The sequence below is a fragment of the Aulostomus chinensis genome, chromosome 19 (assembly GCF_037954235.1).
Source record: "Aulostomus chinensis isolate RoL2024-O1b breed Wild chromosome 19, RoL_Achi_v1.0, whole genome shotgun sequence".
NCBI classification, from domain to species: domain Eukaryota; kingdom Metazoa; phylum Chordata; class Actinopteri; order Syngnathiformes; family Aulostomidae; genus Aulostomus; species Aulostomus chinensis.
Window position 1 is genome coordinate 14,392,255 of NC_141338.1, and position 17,738 is coordinate 14,409,992.

At 42.0% G+C, this 17,738-nt stretch overlaps 1 protein-coding gene across 2 annotated transcripts in view; it reads left to right on the forward strand.

Moving 5' to 3' along the window:
• The window catches only part of LOC147244176 (transmembrane protein 132C), a 157,170-nt gene extending 140,810 nt beyond the window's left edge, over positions 1-16,360 (forward strand). For both annotated transcript variants that reach the window (XM_086187305.1, XM_086187306.1), the window contains exons 6-10: positions 790-933; positions 7,217-7,425; positions 11,155-11,500; positions 13,578-13,769; positions 14,265-16,360. In XM_086187305.1, the coding sequence (XP_086043431.1) occupies positions 790-933; positions 7,217-7,425; positions 11,155-11,500; positions 13,578-13,769; positions 14,265-15,338 (1,965 nt within the window). In that variant the 3' untranslated portion in view covers positions 15,339-16,360. The remainder of the gene's footprint in view (positions 1-789; positions 934-7,216; positions 7,426-11,154; positions 11,501-13,577; positions 13,770-14,264) is intronic.
• Positions 16,361-17,738: the final 1,378 nt, after the last annotated feature.

The window sequence follows — 17,738 nt, forward strand, 5'->3', positions numbered from 1 at the left end:
CTTTCATAAATAAGTCAGATATATTTGACAGTCAGTCATATCAAATGATCCCCCCTGGATCCAGATCTCGGTGTTCTGCATGCCGATTTTGGTTTAGCAGCAGGATGGATTCGGATTCTAAAAGGATTCTTCAGTCTTTTGTGTTTAAAATGAAATTTTAGAAACACATTTGAGGGTAGAGGCTGGTATTCCTTGTTTAAGGAGCTCAGGAGAGAAAGGATTGGTGAGTCTGAACATGTCTTGTTGTGCCAGCAAGCATGACAACACCTGATTATGCACTGTGGGTCAAGAGGTCACACTGTTAGATTATTTATGGTTCTGCATTAAGTGCAAGCAAAATAGTGGGCATCATTTCTCACGCTGGATGGTTCAGTGGCTTAAATTGCATGGTGCTGAATGTTTTTGATCATCTTTTAATTGCTTCGAGGAACACTCCAATTTTTGGGGGGAGGAATTGTCACTAATTAATTATATTTTTAATAAAGATGTGTCCTTTGTGTGATTGCTATCTGGACTTATGGAGCTTTTGATGCTTCTCCTTTGAGAAACTTCCAAAAGCGCATGCCTTAATGAGTGTTTTTTTATTTGAATCAGGCGTCCTGCCACCCTTGCGTATGCTGTTTTGTTTTCCGAGCTGTTATATGACGGGGTGATACATTTCCAGATGGGGCCAGCATCCTTCTCAGGATACTCACTCGATGCTGACGCATTGACTCAAAAATCCAGCGTGAGTCAGAGGCGCTAGTCTCATTTACATTTTTCTGTTTTGTTTTTTTTCCCTCTTTGCAGGACACAGAGATCCTCAACACGGCCGTCCTTACTGGACGTACAGTTGCTGTGCCGGTGAAGGTCGTCACTGTAGGAACAGACGGGACAGTTTCTGATGTAACCGAGTCGGTGGAGTGCAAATCTACTGATGAACAGGTTATCAAGGTTAGTGGGGCATGTGTTTTCAACAGCTGCTGTTATTTTAATTTTCTAATTTGTTTTTGTTGCCCTCTGCTTCACAGTCAGCTTCCTAGTGCTACGTGGGTGGGTGTGCAGAATTAAAAAAAAGATAGTTATGTTTGGTGCAGAGGGGGTTTGTGCACATTTGTCTACAAAGGAGGTGATGAATTTCTTCCAGCAAAACAAGACTCAGCTCTTTTTTTTTTTTTTGTAAAGGTTTGCAAGGAATTATTAGTTGTCCCTTAGGTCACAAAATTAGAAAAACAAAGAAGTAAATAGAGAGCATATAGAAAATCCTGGGAATAACGTGTTACCTTGAATTCTGCCACCACTCTATCATTTGCATACTCACACAAATATGCAACACATGTCTAGCTGGACACACACACACACACATACACACACACTCACACGCACATGCACACGGATCAAGCTTCCATAAGAGGATGAGTGGTGTGTTCTCCAGAAGAGTGTTCAAGAGCTCATAATGCAATGTAGTGAATGTGTGTGAGTAGGTCAACTAAACCGCCTTTATGTAAACAGCATCCTTGAAACATTCTTCCAGGTTAAAATATTAAAACCTAAATACATTAGAATTTCCCACACACAGTCAAACACTGAAAATATCACCAGTGTCTCCAGAGAGGCTTCAGGTCTTGTGTCAAAACATTATACATATATCTATGTGTGTGTGTGTGTGTGTGTGTGTGTGTGTGTGTGTGTGTGTGTGTGTACATTTCTTACCTATAAATAATATTGTAACAGAATAATATTCAGTTTGAAATGCAGGATTTTCCCACTGTAACATGAACCGTGTCCATTTCCATTACTGACCCATGGTTTTGTTGCTGAACAGATACAGATCATGTGTGCATACCTTTGATTATTTGACCTTTTAGTATGTCTTCATGTAATTGTCATAGAGTTACGTCATCTATGTTATGATTGTGATTAAATACGAGCGATGCCAGTTATAGTGAGTCGCTGGTGTCCTTTTTGCTGCTTGTCAGTTGTTAGTACATTGGTTTGATTGGTTTGTCTGCCAGCAGGTTTACATCAATTACAGCATGGGCATCTGCATCAATGCTGAGGGGGTTTGATCTGGAAATCTTGGGAATTCTTTGGACAGTTTCACTCTTTCAAGCTTGTGTGTGTGTGTATATATATATATATATATATATATATATATATATATATATATATATATATATATATATATATATATATATATATATACATACACATACATACATATACATATACATATAACATGTAAATATTGGTATTTTGATTTATTTGAATCTCTGTACCGACACGTGCCCCTCAGCTATTTATAATCATACTGAAAAATGCTGCAACTAAAGAGACGTGTATGATGGGCTCAGCTGCAGATATCCATCTGATAGAAAAGTGGGCTACTGGCCTTGGTGGAGGTTTGTGCTCTTTGAGTGCCCTTCTGGTTTTGTGTATGCAGACAGCAAGTTTCTTTGTACCAAACATGCATATCAGAGAGAAAAGAGGCGGCAGATCTCTCAAAGGGTTTAATTATCCACTGAAGTATAGAGTACCACACATATTGAAACTGACCTCGGTAGCGTACTCCCCTGCGCTACCATCTAGATTGGGAACAGTGAGTAGTGCCTTTCCTCTTCCATCCTACTTTCAAAGGAAACGAAAATACAAAAGCACTTTTTGATCAAGAAAAATTTGTTTTTTTCTCACAGTTTAACCAAAACTTTGAGGGTCTGACTTTATAATCTCTCATAAACTGACAGATGTAACATGACTCCCCTCTAAACCAGCATAAATTCTAGACAGGGGACTTCATTCAGTGTACTATGCTTCAGTATTCCTCCTGGGGTTGATGAACCTGTTGAAGACCTGCATCCCCTCCTCCATGATGCAGCTGTGCAAAGGCTGATTGTACATACACGTGTGTCTGCTTGCTGACCCTTACTGCTGAGCTTGGTTGGTCCCTGTCAGTGCTTCTGTTACAGCTCTTATCAGAGTCCTAAAGCATACAGTTGTCTAATTACCAAGGCCAGGAATGTGAGGCACTCAGTGGACCCTGACTGGTTTTGATTGGCTTCAGAATTTGTGACTTAAGCTCCCTTATGAGACTGACTCTTTCCTCAGCGCAAGGTCAGGCTCAGAGTAGGAGGATCATGCAATGTTTCAGTGAACCCAGGCAACAACGAGCCTTAGATTTAACCAAGGCTTTTAAGTGGTATGTTTATTCATAACGCTGGAAACACCATCTGACTACTGACATTTAAACATGTACTCTATTGTGTTTACTGCTGTGGAGATTGGGATGACCTTTTAATGGGTTGTTGTACAGTTGAAACACAAAGATTGAATTCCCTGTTGGCTGCTGCTCACATAACTTACAGCTGCTACCTCATTGGTAGCCAGTAACCGATTAATAGGATATGTTTCTTATAAACTTTAGTCATATTATTATGGATACTGTGTCTATTCCTCTCAAGAATAATCAATTCAGGCAACTGGACTCACCTCTTGTAAGTGAAGACATTTCGATTCTCCATTATGGCTTTATTTTGCAATAGTCTGCTTCTGATCATCAGTTGTGGGTTTTGATTGATGTTTTGCACTTTAGCTTTTCTAGACTTGTTAAATAGATCTAATCCAGACAGTGAAAGAAGTCATTTAATAGGAGTGTCGTGGTGCTGCAAAAAAAAGATAGTCTAGCTACCAACTTACAACCACAACTGTAACTACAGAGGAGGCTAAGGGGGAGGTGGAGTCTAGGCTTAAATTGGTCCCAATAACGCAATAACTGTCATTACCACAAGAGGGAGATGGATGTTCCACGCTTGAGCTTTAAGAAAAACATATTTTCTGATTTTTTTTTTTAATTCAACATGAATTGAGAGAAATAAATGTAGCAACTCAACAAAATCCTACTAGATTTTTCCAACTCCCCCAAAATACTTAGAAAGTCATTATAGTTTGGATGGATTGTTGTTTGTCTAATTTCGTTGTTCAGTGTGAAAATGCTAACTGGAGAAAATGTGCCTTTATGTAGTGCTACATTCTATCAGAGCAACTGCACATTCAATGGAAGTTATCAGTTCTGTCTCATCCCTGTTTGCCGCACATTGAATCCTGTGGTTTCATTTTCCGTGTTTGTGTGTGCGCGTGTCACTCTGTCATGATTAGCAACGCAAGTGATTGTTTCCATGGAGAACTGATGTGATTTGCACATGGCTTCATGACACACTCGCGATAATAACAGACATCAGTCAGAAGTGCCAAATTCATCACAAGGCACAGAGCAGAGGATGCCACCTTCCAATATCTCAATCAAATCGTCATGGATATCATCTCCAATATCAAGGCAAAGATAAAGATGGACCTGGAGTGTAGAATGAAAGGAGATCTGTTGAGTGAGTGAGTGTGATTGAGGCAGAGAGAGACAGGGAGAGAAAAGAGCAATAGAGGTGAGGCTTAAGAAACTCAATGAGAAGTGAAGTGGATTCTTTCAGCTCATTCTCTTGAGGTTTGCTTTTAGAAACCCTGCGCATGAGTGTGTGTGTTACTGTGACAGATAGACACATTTACATGTATAATCCATTATCATCATGCCATCTCATCAGTTCAGCACCAGCAGAGAGGCGGACAGCCTTTATTTCTAGTCTAACCTATTGTACATCTATTTCTAAGTATGAAATACTTTCATCATTGACTGTAACAAAAAAGAAGAAGAAAAGAAGCGGGTGAAGTGGCAGCTTAGATTTCCCTGAAGTTACTCCATGCATATTTCACTAGAGTCAGGCGACTTCACCCTATACAGAGCAAGAAAACATGTACAAACTACAAGGAGGTTGTTTATTCTCCCAGCTGCTATAAGCCCCAGCTGAACTGTATATACAAAAACTATGAGCTGTGTCTTTTATCCTCCCATATGCCTCTATCACTTCTACATAAAGTCAAACTGTATGTCAGACTGCGACTAGAGATGGTTTTCATTATTCTGTCTTTGCTGCTGGAAAGCAATAGCAGCGCTCCAAAAAGGTAGAGAATCCCGATTCACCAGGTTGCTGCCCTCCAGCTCCACTGCCAGGCCGCTGCATGACCCGAGACCCGACCGCTCCTACAATCTAGGGCCAGGTTCAAGCCCTGCCCCTCACACATGGCTCAGATCAACTGGGTCTCAGCTGGGGACTCTTCTCATCCCCGGTGCCTCAAATCGGTCAGAACAACCAAATCTCACTTCAACAGAAATCTGACGCCTTTAATCCTCTCGTGTTTTGTAGCTGTACAATAGAGCTCGTCTGCACCGGGTCCTTTTGAAGCTTCTAATTTATTAATGGCAGTTTGAACAACAGTCAGCAGGTGGGTGTGGAGCTCTGGGTGCAGGCATTGTAGAGAGAAGTAAAGAAATAAAGTTAATTTGTATTGACCTTGAGTCTCAAAAAAAGTTCAGAAGACTTTAATGCTCCAGATCTTACAATGGCAAAGACTTCCTTCAGTTGTCAGTTGAAGTATCGGCTGAAAACCCAACAGTTTAAATATCAAATAAGCCTCAAATCTTCACATTTATGGAACCAAAAACAAATGTTTTCTTGACTAATATTTATCAAAATTGTTGAACAATTTTAATCCGGTTTAAACTCAGGATTAGTTGAAAAATATGTATATTTTGTGAACAAATATTGCATCATCACTACTGACATTTCATTGCCTGATTACGAACGATAATAAAATAAACAAACACAATATTACAGTTGCTGATGTGTGCCTGTCACAGTGACCTTTGACCACCAAGATTCATTGAGGTTCATCCTTGAGTCCCAGTGGACATTTCATCCAAATTTCAATAAATCACCTCAAGGTGTTCCTGAGGTGTCCCCCGAATGAAGAAGGGTGAGATGTTGTGTACAGGTGAGGTGACAGCGACCTTGACCTTGACCATGGAAATATTGTGGGTTCATCCCAAATCCCAGTGGACATTTGTCCCAAATTTGAATGTTTCCTCAAAGTGACCCTGAAATTTTGCACTAACAATGAAGGACAGATATTTTGTACGTGTGAGGTGACAACAACCTCTGACCTTTGACTAACAAAATCTTTTTAGTTCACTCTTGAGTCCCAGTAGACATTTGTGCCAAACATGAAGAAATTCCCCTTGAGCGTTTCCTGAGATATTGCTTGAAGAAGAATAGGATGGATGGATGGAACACCTGTAACCATTATGCCTCCAGCCCACAGCTGTTGCTGGTGCGGAGGCATCAAACTAGCCTGCGTTCAGCCGAGGAATTATCCTTACAGAAGCACAACCTGCTCTCATAAAAGATGACAGAGAACGTAGGAGGTACAGTATTACAGTACCAGACTCAGGGTGACAGAGAACGAGTCGGAGAGGAAGAGGAGGTGGAGAGGACTGACAGATAGCGAGCTGTCAGTTTTGTTCTTCAGCGATACGGGGCTGGTCTGACATCATTCCAGAGCAACGCTGCCAAGTTTTATGCAAAGAAGTGGCGACAGATGACAGTCTTCTCATGATTGGTTTGTCATAAACAAGCACTTGTCAGTATTGTTCATTACTAAGTGTGCCAATCAAGCTTATGACTGTGTTTTAGTTTCAAATGAAATGAATCGCGAGTGATTACAAACAAATTTTAGTGACAGATTGTTCAATAGATTTGCTCTTCAGACTTGGATGTGGAACAATTATTTGATGAGGAGATTCTGGCGTTTTGAAGATAGCGACAGAGCACTTTGATGCCTCTGCTTTATTAGTTCTCTATGATGGACAAAGTTCTGAGAAAAAATCAGTTCCTGACTGCAGTTGTACTTTTTCCTGCCAATCATTGTTGAGTCTGAGCTTATGTTGTGCTCTCTGGTTGGCTGAAGCCGATTTTTGTCTTTTCCCAGCTCCATCTGTTAAATAGAACCCAGGTTATTTTGTTTGCATGCATATCATCCTGCACTTGCATTGAAGTTGCAAACTCACACACTGATGAACAGGCCTGACAGAAGTGTCACTGAAGCTATGTCAAGTATGTCTCAGAAGACACTTTTGAGTGAAAAACTTTCAGCTGGGAAAGACAACAAACTCTAATCTTCATCAAAGCTGCTCGTATGACACAAACACAACAGCGTTACCTGTAATAAAATAAAGAAAAACTCCTTCATGACAAGATAAACAGAATCTGAATACTCTGCTACCTTTTGTCTAAGGATTCCAATCAAAATTCTTTGTCTGTCTCACTTTTCCTTTTCACCCTTTTGTTCCCTCAAGGTGTCGGAGAGATGTGACTACGTGTACGTCAATGGAAAAGAGACGAAAGGAAAGAGCAGGGTGATGCTCAACTTCACCTACAGTTTCCTGAGTGCCCAGCTGGAGATGAGTGTGTGGATTCCACGCCTGCCCTTGCTAATCGATGTGGCCGACCCTGAGCTCAGCCAGATCAAGGGTTGGAGGGTTCCCGCTGCCCCGGGCAACAAGAGGTAAATGTCTGATTAGGCATTCTGGTGTGGACTCATGGGGGGGGGGTGTAATAAGTCTTGATACTGCTTTGGCTGTGACACAAATTGGTAGTGACATTGAACAAAGTAGAAAAAAAACCACACGAAGAGCAAAATGGAACACAACTATCTCACGCAGCTACCATCTCATTTCTCAGTGGAGAAGTGTTGCATGTGCCAAGAATCCAGTATATTTTGGGGCAGACCTTTTTATACTGATAATGTGCCCAAAAAGTGGATTTTGCTTTTTCAAGTACTTACAAATTGAGTTGAGTGGTATTTTTTCCCCTCCTGCATTACCTCTTTTTTGACTCCAGAATACAGAGAGAGCCAGCCACATATATTTAGCTTGAAGCTAATGCATACTGATGGCTAACAACAGCTACAACACACAACTGCTGCTTAATATCTTCTTTATCCAGTTAAATGGTCAGTAATCCATAAAAACTTTGATTTTAGCTAAAATTAGCATTGTTGTTAGCCACTAATCCCTATTAGCGTCAAGCTAAATACACATGGCTGGCTCTACCTGCATTCTGAAGTGACAAAGAATTGATGCAGGAAGGAAAGAAATCATCTTTATGAGCCCGTATCTATTTGTGCGTAGGTAGGTAAAGAGGGTTTATGGACGAGTTTTGCTTTAACATAGCAATAATGCATTTTTTCACATAAGGTTTGGCTTAAGTCAGCTGTAGCGTAGCGTTTCCTTCTGTTATTCTTACCGACAAGTGTTGCTGTCCAAGCTGTCTAGCTTGAGAGTCGTCTGGAGCAGGAAGTGTCTAGATCAGTTCCATAGTTTTTGGGCCGCAGCAGAAGCAAGTTATTTCTCCTCTGAAAATCTTTTGAGTGTTTCAAAGTATTATTGTTTAAAGTACCTCTGAATTATTTCAAGACCCAAGAACAACATCCGCAGCTTTTAAATAAGCAAAGACAAAAAGCTCTGCGATTTCAAAGTGTATCCGGTTCCTGGTCCTTGCTTCTTGACATTATCCCTTCGAGCAAAACCATTGTTCCAGACAAATAATGGATTTTGGACAGTATGGAGCAAGTTGGCGTTTTTAAAATAGTCCCAGGACAACTTCAGATTTCTAGTTTTAGCTCATTAACCAGATAAGGTCTCTGCAACCCCTGCATGAAGAATCTGAATCCCATTCTTCTCTTAACAATAAATGTGCTTGTTGGTGCCGACGATGCAAGTGAAGCTGCAGAGGGGCCACAATGAGACTCTCATAATTCATTGAACAGGGTCTCCCGAAAGGTAGCCAAGTTCTACAGAGTAGGAATTGAGTAATAAATTTGAGGACATGATTCCCAAGGCTAAAAAGTGACTCATTGTGCAACATTATGAGTTATTCAAGACGGTTCTAATATAAATATTGAAATGAGTCAGATTTGTCCTCATATGAACACAGTCTGTTGGGTAAAACCGAAGTAACTATCCAAAGTGAAACAAGCAATCAGTTGTTGGACACACTGACTCATTTACATTTAATAATAGCCATAATTATTAATTTTTTTTGTGCAGTAGCTGTGACTCAAGGCTCTGAGTCTGCTTGCAGTGTGAAATTCATTAAATTGTTCTTGCGAGCCAGCTCTCTTCATCAGAGCTGGTAGATTCATGCACACTATAAAAGAGGTGGTTGACACATAAATCCTCTTTGTTGGCGGTGAACTCGATGCAACATATATTTGATGCCATTGAAGTTTTAGGTTGGGTGCTGTGAAATTGTTCTCAGAGGAAAACCACTGACTAACGGGGCTTATGTCACCTAGAAATCTGCTTTTTCCATTCTGTTGACAATGCGAGTAGGCTAATCCCTAATTAGCACGGAAAGCATCTGTCTAAATATAACCCCCCCCTCTTTTTTTTAATATGCATTGCAGATCATTTATTTTAATTTCTGCCACAAAGCCATCTCACATTAACACAGACCCCCCACAGGGAGGCGCTCTAACACAAATACCCCCCCACATTCCAGGCTTAGTCAGGGATTACATCAGTCCTGCAGAATGCATGTGTGACATTTATGAGCTTGTCTATGAGAGACAGATAACAACCGAGGATCGAAATCTTTTGTCATAACCGCGTTATAACAGCTTGCGTTCACAGTCACATGAGCGTCAGCCACCTCATTAGACCCCCAACGCCCCCGGCTGACCCTCCCTCACTTCTGCCAACATGACCTGACCTCCTGTTTCTGTTGCCTGCCACAAATGTCACCTTGGATTAGATTGCTGTCAGTTCACGGATGTGGAATAAGGGCTGGCGAGGTGATAGTAAGGGGAGGGGAGGTTGGGATCTAAGCCAAGCAATTGGACCACAGCGTGTTAACCTGTCAGCCTGTTTTTCGGCTTGGCCGGCCATGCCTCATTAATGGAAACTGTCACTTCTCCCGGCCAGCTGACTGGTAGAGTGAGAAGAAAGATGCCATTTCAAAAAGCAAGTGAGAGATGGATAACAGATGATGTAATATTCAGGTTGGAAATGGCCTGAGTTATCATGTCAGAGATGCAAAGGTAAACGATAATGCACACGGGAACCAAACAGACTTTAACCTTTGTGGCGGTGATGGAAGACACAGGAGCCGATGGAGGAGAGCGATGAGCAGCAACATCCCTCTTCATCGTCATCAGTGTGGTCAACTCCTCGGAGCAGATCTGTATCCCAAGGCCACATTTTACCCATCACTGCAGCTTCCACAGCAAAACCTCCAGAGTAAACAATACAGTATGTCGTCTGTGATTTATTGCATAAGCCAAAGGCCGCCTTTTTTGTCTACAAAACTTCTTTAATGTATTTTTGGACAGAACTGAAACTTATAACTTCTGAAAAGTTCATGAAGTCTCACAGATTGAACTTTTTTTTTAATGCTACAAAGTAAAGATGTTTCAATCACTGTTGTCATGTCTTTTTGCTTAGCAATGGCTTTTAAATTATATTTTATCTTCAGTTGGGCTTAATTCATAACACTCTCTTCTGAATACTTTCCCCTCCCACACTCACCAGGGTTTTTAAGCCCTCAGTGTAGTCTGACAGGCAGGGAGTCCTTGCTCCTGACATCTATTGTGTACCTCTTTTAACTGTCAATCATCCAGGTTTGCAAAGACTTTAATGTTACATGAGGTACACAGTATATGGCAGGGGCAAGGAGCTGGAAGTGTCCATCAGGCTTTGCTTCTTGCCTATAAGACTAAATTTAGGGTTTTAAAAAGCCTATATGCTTCTATTCTTTTCCTCTCCCCCTGTGTTCCTTGTGTCAGTTTTTGTGATAAAGGGCGTTAAACCTGACTTAAACAGGAGGAGAAGAAAAGACGTGTTCATTTGTTATAAGACGTAGATGGCTGTATCTGCAAAGTGTTCGCCTCGGGCAAGATAAATGGCAGACACACAGAAAAATATGACTTGTCCTTTTAAAGAAAATGAGAAGGCAAGCAAGGCAGCAGTTTGTCTCTGCGAGCTGTTTTCTTTTTAATGGATTTTTGTGAAAACATTGTTTTTTTTGGGGAGGTCAGGAAAACTGCCTCAGAACAGACAAGAGAGGGATTTAGCTGCTCTAAATACATCAGAGGGATTAGATTTTTTGAAGTACTAATGGTGATAAGAAAACTTGAAAAAAGAAGTGGTTTTATGTAGTATTTCTGGTCCTCTCTGAAGTACCTTTTTCTGTAATATTCTGTCTCCCATCTGATTTCTCATCTGGTCCTCTTTAGGTATGAAAGGGTTACTAATGCTAAGGAGGAAGATGACGCAGCAGAGGAGAGGACAGATAACGCCTGTGTGGCCCAGTATCAGAGCACCACGCTGCGTGTCCTCACACACTTTGTGGCAGAAACAGGAGACGTTGGTGGTGGCGGTGGCGGTGGCGGTGGCGGCGGCGGTGGCGGCGGCGGGGACGAGGACGGGCCAGGCCAGCAGAACTTCCTGCTGGGTAGCGACTGGCAGGTTGAAGTGACACAGTTGGTCAAGGACTTTCTGCGGGTGGAGGACCCAAAGGTTGCCCAGCTGCTGGAGGGTCAAGTCCTAATAGGACTGAGCGCTGGAACAACTAAACTACAGGTAGAGTGTGTGTGTGTGTGTGTGTGTGTGTGTGTGTGTGTGTGTGTGTGTGTGTGTGTGTGTGTGTGTGTCTGTCTGTCTGTCTGTCTGTGTGTGTGTGTGTGTCTGTCTGTCTGTCTGTCTGTCTGTCTGTCTGTCTGTCTGTCTGTGTCTGTGTGTGTTATCTTGACTGGTCACTTACTAATTAGACTGCCTTTTTTTTTCATTTTCTTCACAAATTCCAACGTGCTCGTTTTAGCAATTTGATTTAATCCTACCAGCTGTTTGACATGGAGCTTATTTTTGCTTCAACACAATTATACACTTAATAAGATAAACTAGCAATTCCCAACTTTTGGTTTTGTGACATCTTACAAAGAGCAGCGTGCAGCCACGGGTCATATTTCAGATCTCTGACTTGTTAACAGCTCCACCAAGAGGGATTTCCCCCCCCCCCCACTAAACGTCTCACATGGTTTCATTTTAATAAATGTCCATATTAAGCAATATATCAACCAAAATTAAAGATTTGAGTAAAATGTCACAGGGCGTTGAGGCAGGCTCCAAGAGAGGAGTCAGCAGCAGACGGAGCCAATGCTTGGTTAAAAAATGAAACTCTTCTACAGTAATGTTTTGAAATATTCTGAGTGAATAATAATAATAAAAAAAAAGATCTCACATGAGAAAAATGCTATACAGCACACTCACCTCTGTCCTCACCTTGGAGGTGGAGATATATTCTATTTTTTGTATTGTTTTTTCCCACAGCACTTTCAGCTGTGTTTAACATTCAAGGATATCCAAAATGAAAAGAGGTAAAGTGCGTGGGGGAGGGCAGGGAAAAAGGAGTCTGTACAAATGAGGCAGTGATAGGTGTTGACACTTCATTATTGCTGGGATGAGTGGCCATGCACAACCGCCTGGAGGAGACACCAGAGCACTAATTGGAGCAGTTGGGAGAGATTTTCATCTCATAACAATATCACAACTGTTTATGGGCTCACACCTCCGGCAACAAGGGGGGGGGGGGGGGTGGTGTTAGACATCGGGATTCAATGTTTGCGTGGGCTTTTTTTTTAGATGTTTATTGTTTTTATCACATTGTGCCTTTATATGGTTTGAGATTTTGGTATTTGCTCTCCTTAACTTGATATAAATCTAAACAGTGTTGACCATGTTTCACCCGGTTCTGCAACAAGAAGGTTTAAGCAGCTCTGTGGATCTTGTCATTGCCCAAAAATGTCAGGTGTGATGCACCGAGAGGTGTGAACAGGGTTCATGTTCAATGTAGAGTTTCCCAGTACTGTAACTTACTGGGGTTAAATGGGTCGATCGGAGCTGTGCATGCTGGAAAATCTGCTGTTTGTCGTAAACTCCCAGTAGTTTCAGACATTGTTCATTAACTAATCAAAAATGTTTGTGTGATAAGTGGGAATGGATGGAACAACCATTACCTCTCTGGGAAACTCAACACCCATTCACTCTTGGACCCCCCTAACGAGCCAAATAGATACCTGCTGGGTCAACGACCCACTAACAACCCATATGAGACTGTGTGTGACCTTAACGACTCTGAAACCACAGCACTCGTGTGGCAGTTTTAACACCTGCGAATCCCCACCTGTGACTTAGAACTGAAGAAGCCTTTTGGACGACGGGGGAAATGGATTGTGTGTGTGTGTGTGTTCTTGTTCTTGCTACATATTGAGGACTAGAATACTACTATAAAATAAATATATTTTGGAAAGTGAGGACATTTTAGCCGGTCCTCACGTCTTCAAAGGGCCGTTTGCAGGTCAAGACTTGGTTTCAGGGTTAGGGTTAGAATCAGGCTCTAGTTAGGTTTAGGGTCAAGGTTAGAGTCAGGCAGTCAGTTGAGATGGTTAGGTTTAGGATGAGGGTGTGTGTGTGTGTGTGTGTGTCTCTCTCTCTCTCTGGCACCTTGATGTTGGGAGCTAAAATATTTAGGAAATGCGTGCAGGCTGAAGCATGAAAGGATCCACACATTTACTCATCTACAATGACATCATCATGAAGCCCCTCCTCTTGTTCTCATCGTCTTGGACCTTAACAGACAATGCCTTGGTGTGTGTCTCAGGTGCTGTCTCCTCTGACATCATCGGTTCTGGCTGAGAGGAGCATCAGGGTGGTGGATGATAGAGTGAGTGTGACAGAGTTGGGTGTCCAGCTGGTATCAGGACTATCGCTGTCCCTGCACCTCAGCCCAGGGAGCAACAACGCCATCGTCGCTACTGCAACAACACAAGAAGTCATTGAATCGCTCAAACAGGTGGAAAACGCTTGCCTCTACATCTCAGCATTATTAGTCATTGTTTAGTGCTGTCAGAGGAGGGAAACACGTATATTTGATGTTACCACTGTGCGAGTGTTCGTTTTTACACGTCCAGGGTTTGATCAGGGTTACAATGAGGTCTATGATATTCTTTGTGTGCTTCTTTTTGTAATTAATTCAGTTTTGATGTGGTGAATTCATCTCTGTAATTTGCATGTACAACCGCGGAGCTGCTCCACTATTCTTGTAATTATACTTTTAAATGGAAGAAGGCAACTGACTCGTCCCTTGGAGGGAAAATAACACTCGCCTTTTGTGAGAAATGTCTCATATACACACCATCCAATTGTCTTGTTTCAACTGTAATTTAAGGCTCCACCAGCTATCTTGTGAATTATCTGTAGATTATTGTTTTCCAAGTTATTTTCGGGATTGTTTGCATACTAGGTTACTTGTGTTGTACTGGTACAAATATCTGTGTCTGTGTCTCAGGAGTCCCTCATCAGTGCTTGGCTCCAGTTCAGCGATGGCTCCATGACTCCTCTTGAAAACTACAACCCCTCCCATTTTACACTCTCGGCCACCTCATTGGATGAAAAGGTGGTGGTGGTGCAGCGTAGTGCATCCTGGCAATGGCCCATCATTGTTGCTAAGGGCGAAGGTCAAGGTTTGCTTGTGCGTGTTGAAATGAACCCATCAGAGGTGTGTCAGAAGGGGAAACGGCGCTCTGCCTTAGCCACTGGGATGGCAAACATACAGGTAAGGTTTAATCAGCCGGAGGACCAGTATCGACAACCAGGAGACCGGAGAACACGGCCCGATCCTCCTTATTATGGTGGCTCTATCTCTGACATGGAAACTGGGTTAATCAACCGTGGAGCCACTACCATAAGAGGCCATGTCTCAGTGAGGACCAATGGGGGTCGTCTGTCTGCGGACAGCGGGGCAAGGGTCCCTAGTGAATTCTCTGAATATCCAGATCAAGGCGATCTACCTCGTAGCCGCAGCACTGACGAAGATTTGCCATCGCGAAGAGGTTTGACAGACCTGGAGATCGGTATGTACGCCCTGCTGGGAGTCTTCTGCCTGGCCATCCTGGTTTTCCTCATTAACTGCATCTCTTATGCATATAAGTACCGTAGCAAGCAGCTGTCCTTGGAGGCTCCTGAGACAATGCCCCACGCTCACGACTGGGTCTGGCTGGGTCAGGAGGAGGGATTGTGTCTGCAGCAGCAGCAGCAGGACGAGCTGGGCGGAACCCTGGAGGAAGGCAGTCAGCTATTAAATGGAGCCGTCCAGTGTGGTAATATGGGTGGATGTAGCTCGAGTGGGAGGGATCACAGGAATGAGTCGCTTAATTCACCCACCACCAAGAGAAAGAGGGTGAAGTTCACTACCTTCTCCAATGTCAAGTCCAGTAATGGATGTCCTGTTCTCAGTCCATTAGCGCTAGTGCAGACCAGCGAGATAAAGTGGGTATGTCCGGACATTGAGCTCGGGGACTCAAAGGATCTTAGGAACTACATGGAAAAGTTGAATGAGAACGCAATTAAGAACATTGCGTAGGAGGTAGCTGGTGTTTCTGGGAACTTAAGAGAAACTCACCTGAATGCCTTCAGAAAAAGGAGGGATCGAAGGAGGAAAGGTAAGGAAGGAAAAGAAACTGGCTGTTGTTACCTCACTATAACAACCGGGATTGTTGTTTTCATGACTGAAAGGATTGAAGGACTGCAAGAATTTATTTGCCAAGACATCACAGCATATTGGAGGAAATGTGAACTGGATATCGTTGCTTAACTTAAATGTATATTCTTTGTCCTTAATTGAGTTTCATATTCTATGCGTCATGTTTAGTTATTGGTTTTTGTTGTCGTTTTTATATCATCATATTTAATGTTGTATTTGTTGTACTGTTTGGGCTTTGTTGCTTTTTTTTTCTTTTTTTTTAAGAGTTGCAGTATGCTCTGTACCGCAAATTATAGATTCTAGGAGACAAGAAGGTGAGAGCAGTTTTGTAATGTACCTATATAAATGCAGAGTTTGATTTGGAAACACTGTGTGTATACCATTTTGTAAAAAGCCATTTTTTTGTTTTGTTTTGTTTTGGTCTCCAGAAACCAGGTCCATGCATGATGTTAGTAAAGAGGAGGCATGTGTCTGGAATGAAAGTGTGTAGATAAAATACCTCTGGAGACATGTCACATCAGCATTACTACATTTTTACATTGTAATGAGTTTTTGGGTTCAATATGATGTGTTTTGTTAGCCCCCTTTAGTTGACCTTTTTTTGACCTTCTTATTTATGTTACCACATTTAATTCAGTTGCATTCTTTTAACAATAACACACACAAAAAAAATCAACCATTAAGAGTATCACTAGACAATCACATAGGCCTAAAAAATTGACCTTTCATTTATATTGTTCCATTAATAAAACAAAAACAAAAAAATTTAAAAAAAAAAATCCTTCCAGTTTACAGTTTGTGTGGCCCAATTTAGGTGGAGATCAGTGAACTCAACACAACAACAATTCATGTGTATGACATTTTGGATCCCAAAAAAAAAAGTCATGACAGTGAATAAACAAATTATCACCAACTGTGAAATCTGTCGTCTTTCCTCTGTCCGTCTCTCTTTTCAAATGATCTTCTAGACTGAAGGCGGCTCGTCTACGACAGGCGGCTGTGTGTGATATCTTGCATCTGCCGTCTCTTTTCACGCATAGACTTTTGTTTTCATGGAACGAGGGAGAACTCCGGCACGCGCAAACACTGGTGTGGTTTCTCTCCCTGTTGCTGTGTGAGAATGGTTAGTATTCATCGGTAAGGTTCCCTCTGCCGTGGAGGATGCATTTTTGGTGGCATTTGCTCCCCTATTAGCACAATTATTCTTAATTTTCATCAAACTTAGCTGAGGGGTGTAGCAGAGAATGAGCCCGGGATAGATACATTTACATATAAAAACATTTTTATTTATTCATTGATTTATTCTTTTTTTTGCATCGGGTTTAGCTGAGTTCTAGGCAATCCATGCCCTCTAGGTAATTAATTGCTTTATAGTTTGGTACAGGTGCAGTATAAAGTCATCTAAACTCATGTGAAACATTCGCGCAATGAATAGTGATATTTCATGTGTTATTGTTCTTCACATGAACTGTAATTTGATTTAAGAAGAAAAACAGAACAAACATCTGTTTTCATGGGTTTTCATTCTGATACAAATCAAAACTACAAGACTTTGATGTTACAGCAGAATAATAATTCCTGTGCACAAGGACAAAGATTGTGTTAGATAAATAAATCAAGTAGTAAAGGTTGCTTGTTGACTGCACTGCAGGGTTGTGGGGTCAGTCAGCTTCGTACTACTACCGTTTGTAGTAAAACTGTGAACAAACGGAAGCCTGCGCACGAAGAAACATTTTAACTGAATGGGCAGAAAAGGCAGATGTGTGAGCACAGGGGTAGAAGAGGAGCAGGGGTGGGGAGGACAGGTGACTGGTGTGAGATGCAGCGTCTCCTTCTACTTCTTGGTGAACCAACTTCATACACCACCAGCTGGGTGATGGTGCGAGATCAAGAGCCCCGGTACTGGAGCGTGGGTATTTTGGGAGCTTTCCTTGCGTTTCCTGCACATCGAGGGTCCTGAAACCTTCACAGACATCAGTAGATGAGAACATTTAGGTCACGCAGACCAATGCAGACTTCAACGAAACAATGATTACGGTTAAAAAGTAAGAGTAATAATATCAGGAATCCAGTCAAGCCTGATGAATGTCCTCGTCTGCACAGAGACAGCCAGTGAATATCAGTCGTCTGCTGTCAAAGCTACCTGGACGAGTGCAGCAGATCCGTGAAATTCTGGTAACCTTCTTAGACAATTAGTCAGCGGATCACAGACATGCTCCCCTTTTTAAAGGGCAAACTAATTAGAGATTACTTAGTTCAGTCTCATTACATGTTAATGTG